This window comes from Plectrocnemia conspersa, unplaced genomic scaffold, assembly GCF_051122295.1.
Source record: "Plectrocnemia conspersa isolate PC_06_02 unplaced genomic scaffold, ASM5112229v1 ptg000013l, whole genome shotgun sequence".
Lineage (NCBI taxonomy): Eukaryota > Metazoa > Arthropoda > Insecta > Trichoptera > Polycentropodidae > Plectrocnemia > Plectrocnemia conspersa.
The window spans coordinates 6,262,809-6,280,012 of record NW_028277177.1 but is presented as its reverse complement, the minus strand read 5'-3'; the positions used below and the strand labels follow the sequence as shown (position 1 = coordinate 6,280,012).

The 17,204-nt window shown below is 28.3% G+C and overlaps 1 protein-coding gene across 15 annotated transcripts in view; it reads left to right on the top strand.

Annotated features, from left to right (window-relative positions):
• The first annotated feature begins 2,189 nt into the window (after nt 1-2,189).
• cpo (RNA-binding protein) overlaps nt 2,190-17,204 on the top strand; it is a 371,924-nt gene continuing 356,909 nt past the window's right edge. For all 15 annotated transcript variants that reach the window (XM_088202537.1, XM_088202534.1, XM_088202524.1 and 12 more), the window contains exons 1-2: nt 2,190-2,494; nt 16,146-17,008. In XM_088202537.1, the coding sequence (XP_088058663.1) occupies nt 16,949-17,008 (60 nt within the window). In that variant the 5' untranslated portion in view covers nt 2,190-2,494; nt 16,146-16,948. The remainder of the gene's footprint in view (nt 2,495-16,145; nt 17,009-17,204) is intronic.

The window sequence follows — 17,204 nt, the reverse complement described above, 5'->3', positions numbered from 1 at the left end:
ATTGTAATTCTAACATTGTAACATGCCATACGCTAGCCTTATTAGTTACAATAGGGTGACAATTAACACACACGAGTGAGTATTCTGATCTATTTAATTAGTCGTAAATAATAAAATGCAAAAAGGGTTGGTGTATATTATTAGATTTTTTATAAATAAAAATAGAATTGTGCTGTGTGTGTTAAACCCACGTTTCACATTTTGAACTACATTATTTTTGCCTTAATATAAACACATTTCGTATATATAAAAATTCTTGAAAATCAATGTTGTCTTAAAATACGTTTTTTAAATATTGTTTATATCACTGTGTCGCCTTAATACAATGTAGTAGTCACATTGTAATTGAATACAAGTAGTAGTGTTTTATCCAAAGTTTATATAGTCTTTATATATTACTATTAAAGTCGGAATAGCGTAGTCCGCGAGATTTTAGACTAGTAACCCACGAGCCATGGGTTCGAGCCACGGCAACAGACTCGATTTTTTATTTATAAAAATGCGCTTTTAATAACAATACTATTACCCTCAAAAGGCGACATCTATTGATTTCAAATTATATTATTAATTGTAAAGATATATGTCACAAATTCACCAATGGTTAATACTTACTTATATGTATTTATTAAATCAGTGAGTACATATTTACCCCGTTGTAACGCATTGGGATTACGCCTGTCGGGTTACAACAAAAGATTAAAAAAACAGCCGTCTAATGTCATCAACGCATTAATTGCATATAAATTAATATTGATTTTAATTAATCATCATCGAGTTTTGATATTATTATAAGTAATAGTATTTTTCTACCTTTACCGTAATCTCATTGTATACATTTTTAACAATATTTTATATAAAATTGCGTAACACTGGGATTTTAAACATATACTATCTAAGAATAGAAGTGAGAATGGGCATATAATGGCTGTTGTATTTTTTTGCTACACTAAGTTTAGTTTGGCTGAGTATTAAATATAATCGGGTCAAATGGAATAGCGTAGTACTGAATGAGATTTAAATATATAATTATTTGTAATTTATATTTTTACATATAATAATACATACAAGAGCAAAATTATAACATAATAGTTCTGTTACTATCCAGTAGGCGCAGCATTCGAAAAGCGCAAGCTCTCTGGTTAAGCTAGAACGCCCTTTCACTGGATAAGCGGTGGCGTAAATTTTTAGGGGCGGTAATGGGGTGAAATCCTGGCCGTAGGTTTGACTCCTATGTCCTCAAGAGTGTCTCAACTGTGACTTTTGCTTGGCTTGTCCCTTGAGAACGGATTTCAATTACTTTAACCAGAACGATAGATGAGTGGTATAAGTCGCTGACGCTTGACCTAACGTACCTATGTTCGAATCCAACGTGGACCTTGTTTTTTTTTTTAATTTCTATCGTGTCTGTTATGAAAAATTAATATTTTGTTTAATCGTCGCAGATTAAGTTTACCTAGATTTTCCTAATCTCATGAATGAATATTGTTATGATTTAATAAAATCAAGTTATTTCGTACATGTTAGGTATTAAAAATCATATATAACATGCATTCATATGCAAAAAAACGAGTCATCTCTTATCTTACTCTTGCCCATTTAACATAAGACATTTAATTTAGAGCATTGTTTTTATTATTAAAAAAATATTATTGTTCGCTCTCGATGTGAAGTGTTAAATACTAGTGAAGGTTGTATATTTGCGCTATTTTTATATTCAGTGGGTTTTATTTTGTTGTACAGAATACAAAAAGGGTTCTGTGATTATATTTGAAAACGCTGGTTAAAGCACTTTAGTGCCTATTCTATTGATTTAAAAGCCTTTGAATATAGTTTACACATTTTTCGTATTTATAAAAGTCGTTCAAAACTAGCTACTCACATAACTTCAGTATAGATCGATTTGATTACCACGATATACCGATATAATAATTGTACATAATAAATAACTGCGCGTATTGCGCAATATCTCGCCTTACCGCAACGAGCGCTCGGACGTAGTGTCCATACACCTCTCTCGGTCTTTCTCGTTATTTTTGATACATTCACCGTCTCTGTCTTTACCGGAACTTTACCGGAGAACCTCCTCCGAATTATCGCCATCCCTTTCATACGCGCAGTGTTCGGCGCGGATGTATCGCTGTCCCTTTCCAGCACGAACCTGTGTACGGCCAGCATGTATCAGAGCGTGTCAGTCTAGCAAAGACCGTGCTAGAGGGTGGATGCTTCCGTTGCGCACCTCAATTCCGTTCCCCCCCTTTATATCGCGGCGGTGTATTTTATTAACAAAAACCTTCTGTGCAACGAAGAGTGGTGTTACCAGCAAAACACAGTGCCCACCTATATGACGTTGAAAAACGCATGTTGAATATTATAACGATAAAATAAAACAGCAAAAAACAAATGTGTAAATAGCATATTATACATAAAAAATAATTTTTAATAATTAGAAATAATTAAGAACACTGTTTCCGAGAACTGCACTGTTGTTAGCTAGGTAAATATTTTTGAATTAATACTTTTTTTGGTTGGGTGTATGTGTTATTTTTTTGTTATTGTTGTGTTGTTCCGAAATTTATGCGCGTTGACTCTCGGAAGAGATTTATGTGCGCCAGTTTCCATGCGAGTTTTCCGGCTTTCCTCGGTCGCGGGAAAGCGTGTACGAACGAAAGCTCACCATAGTGAAAGTTGTTGTGTTTGCGTCGCCGAGAGCTTTTCCGACCGCGGATATTCGCGTTAGCTTGTTTGTTTTCGCAGGAAAAATAATTTGTAATTGGAAATTCGACTCATTGTCTTTGTACTCTTAGTATCGCAATTTTCATAAAATATCTTGATTTTTTTCAATATTTCAATAAGAAGAAAAAAACAAATGAAAAATAATGCTATAAATATAAGCGTTACAATGTTAAATTTGTATCACTTAAGTTCTCTTTAATTTAAACTTGAGCTTTACCTTTGACATACAATAGCCTAAAAAACTAAATACGAAAGCATGCATTTTTAAAGTTTTTAAATTCTGTGTTATATATGAATAAGCAATTTATTATACATTTAAAAAGACACATAAATGATTTTTAAATTATTAACAGCTTTTGTTTCATTAATATTTTTATATTATTAACAGTATTCAAATGTTTACCAATCAGAATAAAATGTTCGCCAAATAATTGATACTGCGAATAGATTTTAGAATTTTGCTAAAATGTCCTATTTTAATTATTAATAAATCTTTTTCTAAAATTTTATCATATTTTATACATTCTTACTGCTATATTTTTTGCTATTAATATTTATATCGAGATGTTTTGCAAAGGAAATGATTATTTTTTAATAAAATTTATGGCATATTCCATAATTTTGTATCCATTTAAAACATTTTAAAATCGTGTATTTTAATTAAGTAAAAATGCTATTACATTTTTAGCGACTCGTCATTTTCGTTTTTACGTCGTTGTTTTAAATATAATTCTATTCATAAAACACTTTCTGAATGATAAAAATTAAAATACAGTGTATTATTGAAAACTTTATATGTATATTATTTAAAACTTTATATTTTTATGTAAAAAATCATATATAGTTACGATATATTTAAAGTAATAATACATTACTGTACATTATATTTCATAGTTAAATTTTTGTGAAGTAAAAATTGTAGTACAATAGTTTTTTTTTTGCTTAGTAATTTTATTAACATTGCCTTCTTAAATGTTATTATTTTTCATAAATATGTCTTTAAAAGTGTATAGAACGATTTTATTTATATTTACGACAACTTATTCTAAAAGAATATATAAATAAACTAAATATTGTCTAATTAAACATACTTTATCTTTTTATCGTATTAGATCAAGTTTTATTTTAATGTATTTATTAGTGTAGTATTTTTTAAATTAAATACATTTTGTCATTACATTAAGAATGCACTAAGTGTAAAATTATATTTTTATTTTGGTGGTTTTTTTTGTGGGTTGTAATACATTTTTTTTTAATATTAACATTGTCTTATTAAATTCTTACAATACTTATCTTTTCTAAGAGACATTTTAAAGCATTTTATTTATGTTATAGTTTAAATTTATTTAAGATAAAAAAATGTGTCACTATGTATTTATGAGTATTCAACAATTTAATATTATTTACGACAATATATCTTACACTAAGAAATGTATAGTTAAACATACTTTATTTCTACATAGTGTTAGATACATTTAAAGTATTTTTTCTGGAATGCTTATTTTTTTTATTTAATGTAATATTTTTTAGATTAATATGTTGCCTCATTAAATTTTATAATTATCTTTTACTATAGTAGATTTTTTGTTGTCTGTGGTAATACAATATATTTCTTATTAAATTCTGACAATGTTTATCTTATCCCTGAAACGTTTTATAACATTTTATTTATGCTATGGTTTAAATTTGATTTAAAGATTGAAAATATATATTAAATGGTCGTTTTTTGTATTAAATAAAGCTTAAGTAAAATTTGTAATACATTACATTCTTTTTCGGTAATATTAAATGTTTTAATTTATAACATTGTATTTTTAAATGTTAATATGTTCGATAAATACATACTTTAAATGAGTATAGAACAATTTATTACTATTCTAATCTAATTCGAAGTCTAAGCTAAAGAAATGTATTTACTTCTATGGTGAATCTAACAATATAATTGTTCAAATTAATGTAGCTTTTTACGTACTATATGTACATATATTAAAATAAACTGTAAAATGTATTATTCAGTTTATCTTTATTTAAATTTAAAACTCATTAGTGTATTACTATATTGTATAAGCTACGCAGATGCTTAAGTAATTTGACATTAATGTCATACATAATAATTCATATTTTTGTAAAAATATTTATAATATCATATATTTGATATAAAAACTAATTTTAATTTGCTATTGACCTAATGATGTACATATATAGTAATTATGTTTTTTTGCATCAGTCATTAAATCAATTTATAATAATTGGCAAAAATATGTTTTTTTTTTCCATTTGCCATTTTGCGATTAAGTCGTAATTATATTTCGATCTAAACTATATGATGCGTTTTATATTATGAATTTAAAATCGTGTCGTCCGCACCGTATTGCCAAATCGCCATTTATATTTTGCAAATGTGCGCAATAATTGGTACTGCAAATCCGGAGAGTCAGATCATATCAAAATAATCTGTGAATTTATGAACCGAAATGTAGCGTGTTCCGCGAACCGTACCAAAAATAGGCCGTTAATGATCCCAAAACAATGTTGCGATTAAAAATAGTATAGGAAATGCATAATACAAAATGCATAATGGTTTAATGGCATACTTTGCTTTTTTAGATTTTCCGGTCATTAGAATAATATTGATAAGTATTTTAAATATTTGTTTCTTAAAAGGTAAGTGTTTTTACCAAAATTTACTTTTTTAATTAAGTGAACTTGTTAAGTACCTGTTAGTTCAGCATCTATTTTTGTTTGTTTTTTTTCAATCAATTTTACGTTTAATAATAATATATTAAAAAATGTTGAATCTTAGTTAATGTTTAAAATTAAAAGTAATAAAGTCATATTTACTTTCTAGCAAACGTATATTGTAGTTATTAAAACGAAATCGACTGAAGAAACGAACTTTGTTTAGTATGTGACAATTCACCTTGCTCGCAAATTTTTCGATCGCCAACGTTTTTTTCATCGTGATATGTGTTTATATATATATGTTATTTTCATAGCTATGCAATATGCATAAACTACCAATACATTGGTTTTTATTAAAAAATCATAGGTAATACATATTCACACGTATTTCATTTGCGATGCAATTTGCGGCATTGGATAATGATTGCTTTTTAGGTAAATTGCATACACAGGCGCTCGCAATTTCATCTTCCACGTCCCGGACTGAAATGCATTTTAAATTAGAGGAGGTAAAAGCAAATGCCTGTGTGTATCTAAATGGATATATTTGAAAGCTCATACCTACCTGTGCGTACCCCGCGGAGCGGCGACAGATTTGAATCGTGTTTCGCAAATCCAATTTGTGCGATACAGTGATCAACGATAATCATTTCGTTATAATATCACTGGTCAAACGTGAGACTTAATTCCAGTCAGTCACGCAGGATTAATATTATATTTGTTTCTGGATGCGCTTCGTGTAGTTCGTTTACTGTGATTTAGCGGATTTTTTGCTAAACTTATGGAACTGCGATTTGCACTTACTTTTAAGATTTACCTTTTTTTAAATGAACAAGCTATATTTAATTGAGCAAAGGATTTTAAAGAAATAAAATGACAACTAAATATTTTTTTAAGGAATATACCTGGATTCATTTCTAGCTTATCTAAAAAGTAAATTTACAAAGGCTGGAAAATAGTTTTAAAGCATTTATTTATGTTTTAATATAAACACTTTCATTGCAGTTTTCTAGCCTGGAAACGAGTTTCTAGGTTAAAACTTTATATAAAATATGCATTTTTCTAGAAAACGTTGTTTTGGGTTTTGATGTCAAATGGTGTGACTTATTCAGTTTGATATACAGATTCATTGCACACGTATATATTTTACCGATATAACGATGTTAATATCGGACGACGGTTCAGTGAAGAAAAGTTCAGATTGATTCAAAGGAGTTGTATCAGAAGGTTAAAGCGATCTAAATGAGTCTCACCGCAGTAGTAACGAGTCTCTCTGGTCTCTGATCTCTGCTGGTAAGCCTATGGCGCAAATCTGAATCGATCGCTCTCTGTCCTGAGTAGTAATGCGATTAAGTTTTTCATACAATCTTTAATTAAAGATTATCTTCCATGTGTTTTTTTATAACCGAAAATAATTAATGCAAATAATTAAACGCGTTTTTCAAAGATTATCAATTAATTTTAGGTAGCGCAGTAAATATGAAAAAGGGTTTCGGTTCATCATTGTTAGTTTCGTCGCTCTTTAAATTCATGTGTGGGGTTTTCCAAATATATGTTGATTATTTTTGTGTTTTTGATTAATAAATTACAATAGTTCGATTATCGCTTTTTATTAAGCAATTATATAAATGTTAAGAATTGCCACTGTTATTTTAAACAACTAAAGCCTAGTTATCTCTATAGGTAAATACATGTAAAAAGTGGTATCAACTAAATAAATAATTATACTGTGGGGTACTGGGATATAGAACTTCAGTATATAATTTATTCTGTTTATATAATCAAAATACCCTGTTGATATTTAAACGAGTACGAGTTGGTCAAATTTATGTGTTTTTATGAAACAGCATAATTTTCAAAAAAATTTGCTTTTTAATTTATTTTTCATGTGTAATAAAGGTAGAAAAATTGGTTAGACACTATTAAATATAAAAGCTTTTGCTTTCTGTTTTAATTAAAATTGTTTTTAATAGTATTTTTTATTTTAATTATGGCAATTTTTTTTTACAAAAAGTTATATCTCTGCTAAAAATATAAATATATTTTTAGAAAAACCCGAAGTGCAAAATAAATTTAAAAAATATTTTTTTAATTTAGGTTATCAACTTATATATTTAAAAAAAATATTTTTTGGAATCAGTTAAACGATATTGTGCAATAGCATTAACTTATTATAAATATATAATCAATGATTAAATATTATATATTGTTTTTTAATTTCAATTATGACTACGCATATTTTTTCCGAAATTTTTGCTGCAGCTTCTTCCTATCATATTAGACATTTTTCTATAAATATTTTAGCCTTATTTTATTCAATATAATATGGCTTTATTTTGCACAGATTTGATGTATTGTACTACTAATACAATTTATGACGAGCTACTTAATTAAATTAATTCCGTCCTGATGATTTACATTGTTTTGAAAAAAACAGTAGATGATTAGGTATTTTAAATAAAAAAGTTATATTGTATTTAAGGAAAAATACGATAAATAAAGTTGCGTTCTAAAATGTATAAATGTACCTATCATCATCAATTAGATTTTATAGTAATATATCAATATTCTATTTCGATCTCGTAGAACAATTAATATCGCTATGTTTTTAGTGCAAAATTTCATCAGATTATAAAACTGTGCTTTGATTTAAACAGATCCAGATAGCAATGCGCAATGATAAAAAAATTGAATCCCACATCAAGTCCGTTAACGTTAACATACACATACGCATACACAGTATATCTTTGATAGATGTGTTTTCGAGATCTGTCAGATCAAGAGGTGATTGTGTATCGCACACATCTCCTAGTTATGCTACATAGCAGCAATCTGACGACTGACGGTAAGCAGGCTTTTTAAGTGTATTTAAAGATTGTAGAGTTTAACGACGAATGCTGCGAACCGAGAGCAATTGGGCGACGCGACTTCAAAGATTTTCTATGATTAGAACTTTGGTGCGCTTGAATCGAAATTGTGCCATAATGTATATGACCACGATTTGCTAAAATTATACGATAAATGACAATTGATTCTGACGTGAATCCTCTTTTTGTGAATAAAAATATATTATTTTCTGTGCAGTGAATAAAAGATACTGCAGTGGCATAAAATGTTTTAAACGACAGGTGTACTATATTTGTGTGTGTGTGTATTCATAATTTTATGTACGCATTCTTTGTTTGATTGCAGAGGCGATTATATTAAATTCTATGCCGTATATAATTATCAAAGGGAATGGAACAATAGAATTTTATTATGGTCACAGTTTGGCACGCAAAGTTGGTAGTGTTCACCATTATGGAACTAATTTGGTGTATGAAAAATAAATTATTTAATTTCACTATGCATATAGTGAAATTTTTTGACGAACAGCTTCAAGTAATTGAAAACAACATCGTGTTTAATTAACTCCTATAGTATAAAAACCATGACAACTGTTTTTTTCTTGGTGTGCACTTAATATTAAAAAATACCATTACCCATCCCCTCTTATTCTATTACTGAATACATAATACCAAATTATGATGGTTTATAATGTTCAGAGCGGCTTTTAAATATTTTTTAATAATTTTATATTACTTTTTTTATCAACTTCTCTACAAATACAAGTTGTAAACAATTAACTAAATATATAATTTGATAATTTTAATTTTAAGAAAGAACTCAGGTTATGTGCTTAATATTATATTATAAAACTGATATTTTCTAAGTAAAAATCATATGCAAAATAAAGATATTGTATTTTTTCTTGTTAATTTGATTTGAAACAAGTTTTTTCTCTATCGTAGTTATTTTTGCTTTGATAAATATAGTCTAAATTGCATGTTTTTAAAGAAACATTTTCTTTGTTTTGATAAATCAACATAAAAGTTAGACAAAATATTTCTGTGTAATTATACAGTCAGAAATTCTCGGAAATAGTGTTCGTCATCCTCTTTCATGTTGTGTCTTGTTCACATAAAATCTGGATGCGTTCTGCGCTGAGAATTCGGTCAAAATCTGTTTTTGCAATATTGTTTACATTTGTTAAATCATTACACAGTTTCGATGGCTTGAGAGAGTAAATCACTTGTTTAATTATTGTACAAGGTGTCCCATGAATAAATTCACTTTTGTCCTAATTTATTTTTCTTGATTTTTTCAACATTTAATTCGATCCAGATGGATAATGAAAATATGTTAATTATATAAAATACAGTTTGTTCAATGATTATTAATACAAATGAAATTTAATAATAAAAAAATATGACGACGATTTTTATCAATAGTATTGGTTACAGAAACATTATCTAAATAACTTTTCACCACATTTAATAAAACATAAGTGCTCAGTATAAATGCATATCTAAATTTTCATTAGCATAAAAATTTTAAAGTATAATACTAAGGTTAAGACATTTTTTAAATGCTATTTTTTTTACAACGTTACAATACATACTGGAAAATCTAATATAGTTTAAAACAGATCAAAACCCTCAGATCCCAGGAGAGAAACACACGTGCTCTGTTTATTTGAGGGTTGTTTGAAATATTTACTTTTCATATTTTTTATTTAGATTAAAAAAATGAATTTCTTTATGGGGCATTTGGTATTGTTTTAGAGAACTAATGCACATATAGTTAAACACATATTCAATAATTTTCCTCGTTAACTGATAAATAACTACACCACTCAGTCACGGAACAAATCGATCTTTAATAGCATAATTTCAACGCACAAAACGACCTTGTTAAGTTGTTAAATGTTGAGTTGAATAGCACGAAATATGGTATCCAAATACATATATATCCAAATGAGCGTCTAATGTAATTGAAACTTGAGGCTTTCGAGGACCTAGTTTGCGCCGCCGAAATTTTCAATTTTAAATCTCTCCCCTTTGGAGGGAGAGCGAGAGAGAAAGTAGACATTGTCTGCCTCGGAGGCGTCTTAAATTATCATTTCCAAAGTGGCTCAGATTGAGAGTATTCTCTACCCTCTCTCTGTGTGTATAAAATTGAGTTTGGGATTAGCGTAAGAACGGCGCAAACGTTGAATAATTGACACATAATCTGAACGGGTTTAGCGGATATCTCGTGCCGATAACGAGATTTTGTACGATTGTGTACAAAAAATATCGAAAAACAAAATACACAGTTGGTGAGCGTTTGTTATTATACTGTGTGTATGTTTCATTTCATGAAAGCAATCAACGTTTTCAGTATTTTCTGAATGGGGGTCGCCCGAGTAATGTGTGCCAAAGGGCTTAGTAATTTGTGTTAAAACGCGTTTCAGGCAATTTCGGCAAGCTTGAACGTGGGCGTTTAAAATTTTGACCGCTTTAATAAATTAGGATAAAGTGCTAAAGTATTATTTTAGCGTTTAATTTTCATCCACAGAGCAAATAAGAGGATCGCTTAATTTGTATGATACATTTTTTCCCATTATAGTGCCTCGAAATCGAGTCTAGGTTTTAAACCGTTAAATAAAACAGTTTTACTACACAGTAATAATTTTAATGTGTTTCTCAATGTATTAAACAGTTTAATGGCTAATTAACCAATAAACTCATTTCTTGCTTAATGTTTATTTTTTTAATGCAAATAATAAAATATAGATAACCTTTTATTAATTCATTTAAGCTGAGATAATCATTTTATTTATGGTTTTTTATTTTTATTTGACAACACAGCAATTTAAAATTTCTTCATAAAAAGACCGTGACCCTAAACTAGTTTCAGACAATGAGATAATTGAAGTGAGCAAGAAACATGGAATTCAAGGTTTCTTGTATGTATGTAAAGAACAAGTAAAAAACGCTCGCGTTTGAGTTTGGAAATATTTATAAATTCCTATTGTATCTAGAAGTCTGTTAAATATCAACAGATTTATAATGAATTTATATATTATAATCCTAAATTAGATTTACAAAAATTTTAAACTAATTATGTTTTTATTAAACGCTTTTAAATGCCCAAATATCAAACTTACTTTAATGGCCTAATAATACCACTTTTCTCTCACATTTTAATGCATATGCTATAAAATTTTCACGCCGTTAAAATAAACATTACTTTTACAAAAGCCCCGTAAGATAATTGCACAAATTCGTTATTCGATCAATAAAAATATGTAGTGTAACCATGCTTTATTAAACCTGTGAAATTATTGATTATCAAGATAGTTAATAAGCAATTAAAACTTTTAATATTAAATATATAAATTATGACCAACATGCTGTATTAGTAGTTTAAGATTTATACTTAAAAAACATGTGTTCGAATCGCATATGGATCTTAGTGTTTCCAAATTTCTATCGCTACTAATAAATAATTATTATGGAATTGTAATTTCCATTAATCATAACATTATGTTTTTTTTAGATTTTCTCACTGATAGTTACTAATAAAAAATCAAGCTAGGTTGTGCATAGTCACATATATTAATTGCTGTGTTAATAGTAAATAATAAATATTAAAGTATCTATTACTGGTTTACAAAGTAGTTATTGTTTGTGTACTGAATATTAAAAAAAATACTCATTTATAAGGACGTCAAGAATAAGGCTAGTCTTGTAAAATTATTTCCTTATAAATAATGTTGATAACGTTTATATTACAATTTTTTTAACCCAATCACAATAAAAATTACATAATTTACATATATAAAATACTGCTACTGTTTTCCTTAGTATTTATTTATTAACTCTAATGCATATGCTCAAAAATATAAAAAAAAACAATATAGAAAAATTGTAAATTTTCACCATTTGGTTCAAAAATACTCAAAAAAGGTAGATAAATATTTGACTGCTAAAATTTTGTCACTGTGGCTACTGCAGGTAGCCACATAGTTTTCTTTTTGTTTTATTAAGTTTCCTCTAGTGAAGTAAAGCAATTCGTAATAATTCGTTTAAAAATTGTTAAAAAAAAAAACTTTTTCTTTTTCTAATACGTTGAATTTCACGATTTTGTTAATATTTTTCCTTTAACTTGATTTTCCTTCACAAAAAAATCTACAATTTGAGGATAAAAAATGATTGAAATAATGGTAAATTAGTTAAATAATTTTAAAATATTAAATTCACCGTTAAATAATTAGAAAAAAATAATTATAAAATTCAGAGAAGTTAAACGTTTCTTTTTAATAAAACAATGATATTTAAATATCATTAATTTTCTTTTCATAAATTGTTACTTTGACTTTGACCGATTTGCTTTTTAATTGATATTGGCTAACTAAAATATCATAAGCATATGCTATGTTTCATTTTTACGATTTTTTAAGGTATAAAAAGTTATTTACTTAGTAGAAATAAAATTATAAAATTTATTTGAGTGTAAAAACGTTATTTATATATTTAATAAATTTTATTATAAAAATTTTCACTTCAGCTTACACTGAATACTAAGCAAATTTTTATTTGCTTTATTCATAATTAATAATGGCAAACTTAAATTCATTATAAACATATGCAATGCGCAGTTTTAATGATTTCTTCAAATGTAAAAGGTAATTTTATTGATGAAAAATATTATAATTGTACAAACAATATTTAGATATATTCGATTATAATTTTAATAAGTCTTAAAAAAACTTTTATTTGCACTTTTAATTGCTGACTTAAATACATCGTAAGCATATGTTTATTTTTATGATTTTTAAAGGTATAAATCGTTATTTTTATCGTAAAAAAATCATTAGTATTATATTCATTGTGTTGTAAACGATCATTGTTACAGTCGTATATTACTCTTAAGTTTATTTTAATACATGTGTACGTAATGCATTGTATTATTTAATTTCGACACAGTAAAATATATAGTGTCATCTAATATTTAATTTTATCACCTATTTTGATTGTGGTGAATAATTAAAAAAAAAAAACAGTTTATGCCAATTTTTATTATTATATTTTATAGCATATTAAAATATCCCTTTTATTTAAACGTTGCCAGACCAATGACACTCTTAGAATTACACACTTACTAACTAAAAAACCTTTTTATAAAATTACTCTTCAAATATATACTTGTACACAATATGATCGTGAAATTACTCTTTATGCTTTTTTATTGTAGTGCTCGTGCGAGTGTTGCAATCGAGATTTTCCCCGTCATTACGTTTTCACGTGAATTTCTATATAGTACGTCCATACTTACGCGTTCAATTACGTATGCGCGTAGATTTTTTTCTAAAATACACATACGCCTAACTGCATTCCCTCGTCGGGTCCATTGTCCGCTCGGAGACTTCTTCGCGTGTGTACTATGTGTTTTTTTTGCTGGATTCACACAATAACCATCCGTATGGCGATAATAAAAATGTACAAAATGTACATCAAATAGTAAGAGTCACGTCCCACATTGGGCTCGTTTGCTCTCCTCCGCGACCCATTGTTGGGCTATACACTTTTTAGTCGTTTGTTGTATTTTAATAGTCGCCTATACGTGAGCTTGGCAAACGTACTACGATAAACGGTAAATTTTCCGTAAGAAAAAACATATGTTGCAGTAAAAAAACTTTCATTTCTATGAACTTTCATATTAATTATTTTAATAAAATAATATATACAAACATATATATACCAGCACGGTATACAAGCGGGGAAAGTCTCTGAATATTTACCAGAAAGACCTGGGTTCAAATCCCATATGTACCTTTAAAGAATATCAATGCCATATATTGCCTTACTTGAATGTAGTAAAAGTAAATTTTCATATATTAGTATTTTTTGTTATAAACTTGTGTTTTTGTTTAAGTGAGCTTAATATAAATCATATTTTTATATTCTATATTAGTATGTTACATTTTATTATATTTGCGTATAGATTTTTTTTTAATTACGTAAAAAGAATCATAGTTTATAATAAACAAAGATTACATAAATTATTTAAAAAGATTTAAGTTGCACAAAGAATAATATGGTACATGACGTACATGTATATTTATATATATATTTATATATTTATACATGTATATTAATATAAAAAAATTATGAACGATTTCAATGTGGATGTATTACAATGAACTAGTGTGATTGAAAGTTTTATTGTTCGATACTTAATAAAATGCCTAATAATAGCTTATATATATATTCTTTTTCGTTGAGTTTTTTTCATTTTTTGATCACAATAATTGCCACCAGATATTAGCAGTTTTAACATCGTTTGCTTTGTTTATATATTTAAATAAAAAGCAATATGTCAAAACCAGTTCGTCCTATATTTATCCGACTCATTTCCAGTCCTTACAATTTATTTTTAAATAAAACGTATATTATTATTTATTTGATAAAAGGAATTTTTTTTCTATACATATTTTTCATTTAAGACATAGATTGTTTAATTAATATATTTTTAACTTTTCTCTTTATTTTTCAAAATTAAATATAAGTGACTTTAAAACAAAGTATAATATAAATAATATTAAGAAAAAAGCAAAGCTTTAGATTATAATAATCACCATGCCACAAATAAAAATATTATGCATAGTCTTTCTGAAAGCTAGAGATACATAAGAGCATCGAATATTCATTGCTCGTAAAAATTCATGGAAATTTAGCCTAAATTAAATTATAGGTAACTTGTGCATTTCTAAACGACGTTTCGAAAAGACTGACTTTGCAATTCTTTAACTATATACTATGTTGAAGCGTATATTTTAATTAAAAAAGCATATCGCGATGTACAGAAAAAAAAATGTAATATAGCAAAAGATAATAAATGTGGAACAGATATGAAAACATGAATCACTTGCAGTTTTTGTTTGTCGAAACTGAAACTATATACACATGTATACTTGATACAATAGGGGCGAAAGTCAAACGACGTAATGGATTTGTAGAGCGATTCCTATTGTGTTGTCGACGAACGAAAGTTTGATCTGAGGAAGCTGTTTTTATTACGGCAATAAAAGAAACGTCGTTCTTACGGTAAACTTTTACGTATGTACGACGGGTAAAGTAGAGTGCTTTGTGCTCGGACGAATAATATCCAATTAGCCGAATTTAATTGAATGGATATACAATACGAGGATAACACGTCGCTTTCACGAATACAAAGTAATATTTGTGTAGTATATGACACATATATGATATAAAAAATAATTATTTATTATTTTTTAATAACACTTTTGCCAAACAAATATATATTAAACCGTTTGGTACAGCAATATTAAAAGCTGCCACTATCAGTTAAATATTTCAAGTGAAAATATTTATGTTTTTTTTTTTTTTATATTAAAGCTTTTTGTGTATATTAATTTAAACAGTTTATTGTGAGTTTCTACAATTAAAATGAACTAATTTCGGTACAATTTGAGATGTGTTTTTTAGCACAAACATAAACCTCAAAAAAATGCGTTTGATTTCTAAAGTAAAATCGTATATGTTTATTTAAATGAACATGATTAGTATAGATATTAGTACAGTAAAGATTCTAAGAATCAGTGACTTTGCGTCGCTAAGAGTTAAATATTGACAATTCAAGGACTGAACCAAATCTGACGATCGAAGTGGAAGGGCGTCTTGAGCTGACTAGGCTAGGTTCATACAGAGTCGACTTTCTTGATTTGGCGTAGTAGCGAGCTTATGTATTTTAAAGCCGAAAGTAATTTTTTTGCAATGACTTTATGTGCTTAAATATAAAATACATTAAAAATAATACGAGTTATATTAGCAATGCTTACAATAATAACACAATTAAAATATTTGTATTACTACTAATCTTGTTTGTTTTTATCGTTTCAGATGTCATACGAAAGGATTCGTTTTGAACTGCTATTGGAAAGGGTGTATTGATAGTAAATATATCTGTACATAGAATCGAATACGTAATCAGTGCTAACCGATTAGCGTTCGATGTAATAATTGCTTTCGTGCTAACAATAGTAGATCGAATGCTCAGCCGTCTAAAACTTACAAATCCTAGGTTTAAATAGTTAGGAATTACCACGTACAATAGCACGCGATCTTTCGTTTTTGAGCAAAAAATATTTTAAACTCAACTCGTTATACGCACCGTATTGATTGCTTTTATTTTCTACGCATAATATATATACTTAACATTTGTACTATTTGAAAGATTGATATATACATATATTTTTAAAATATTTTGAAACATCTACCGTCCCAGGTTCAATTCGGATACGCCATACAGCCTGGTTTATTTTGTATCGCGTATACTATAAGGGGAGACTGAGCGGTGGTAGTTAATTGATCGAACAAAATAATTAATACCTTTACGCATCAGCGTGCGCGCGCGCATATTACTGCGAGTTAAGAATTCGCACAATATTTTTGATCGTTATTTGTCTAGGCCGGGCTTGGGCTTAGTCGGGGTTAGTGCTAGGAAGTAGGGAAGTAAACAAAGTGTTTGGTGCCCGCGCTTGGAACGTGGGTGCCCGAGGCCAGCCGTGGACAACTCAACAACTGGGAACAAGAGGGCGCAGCTAGCGGCGGTGCGTCCCGCTGCCAAGAGACAAAAACTGTCTCCGGGACCTGTCCCAGGATCAGCTCCCGCCCTCGCCCACGCCCTCGCCCCAGAATCTAACATGGAACTTCAGCTGTGCCAGAGCATGGACTCCGTCAACACAGCCACGACTGAGGAAGAGGTAAGATACATCTTAACCATAATGTATTTTAGAATTTGTGTGTTAAATAAGGGTTAGGGTCTCACATTAGTTTACAAAATTTGGTTGCATATAGGCGAGTAAACAGTCTTGGTACTCAGCGGGAAAAAATTAATTGACTCTCAGTGGACTTGCATAATCTCATAAGTTTTTCTTCAAATGATGATACAGGTCTCAT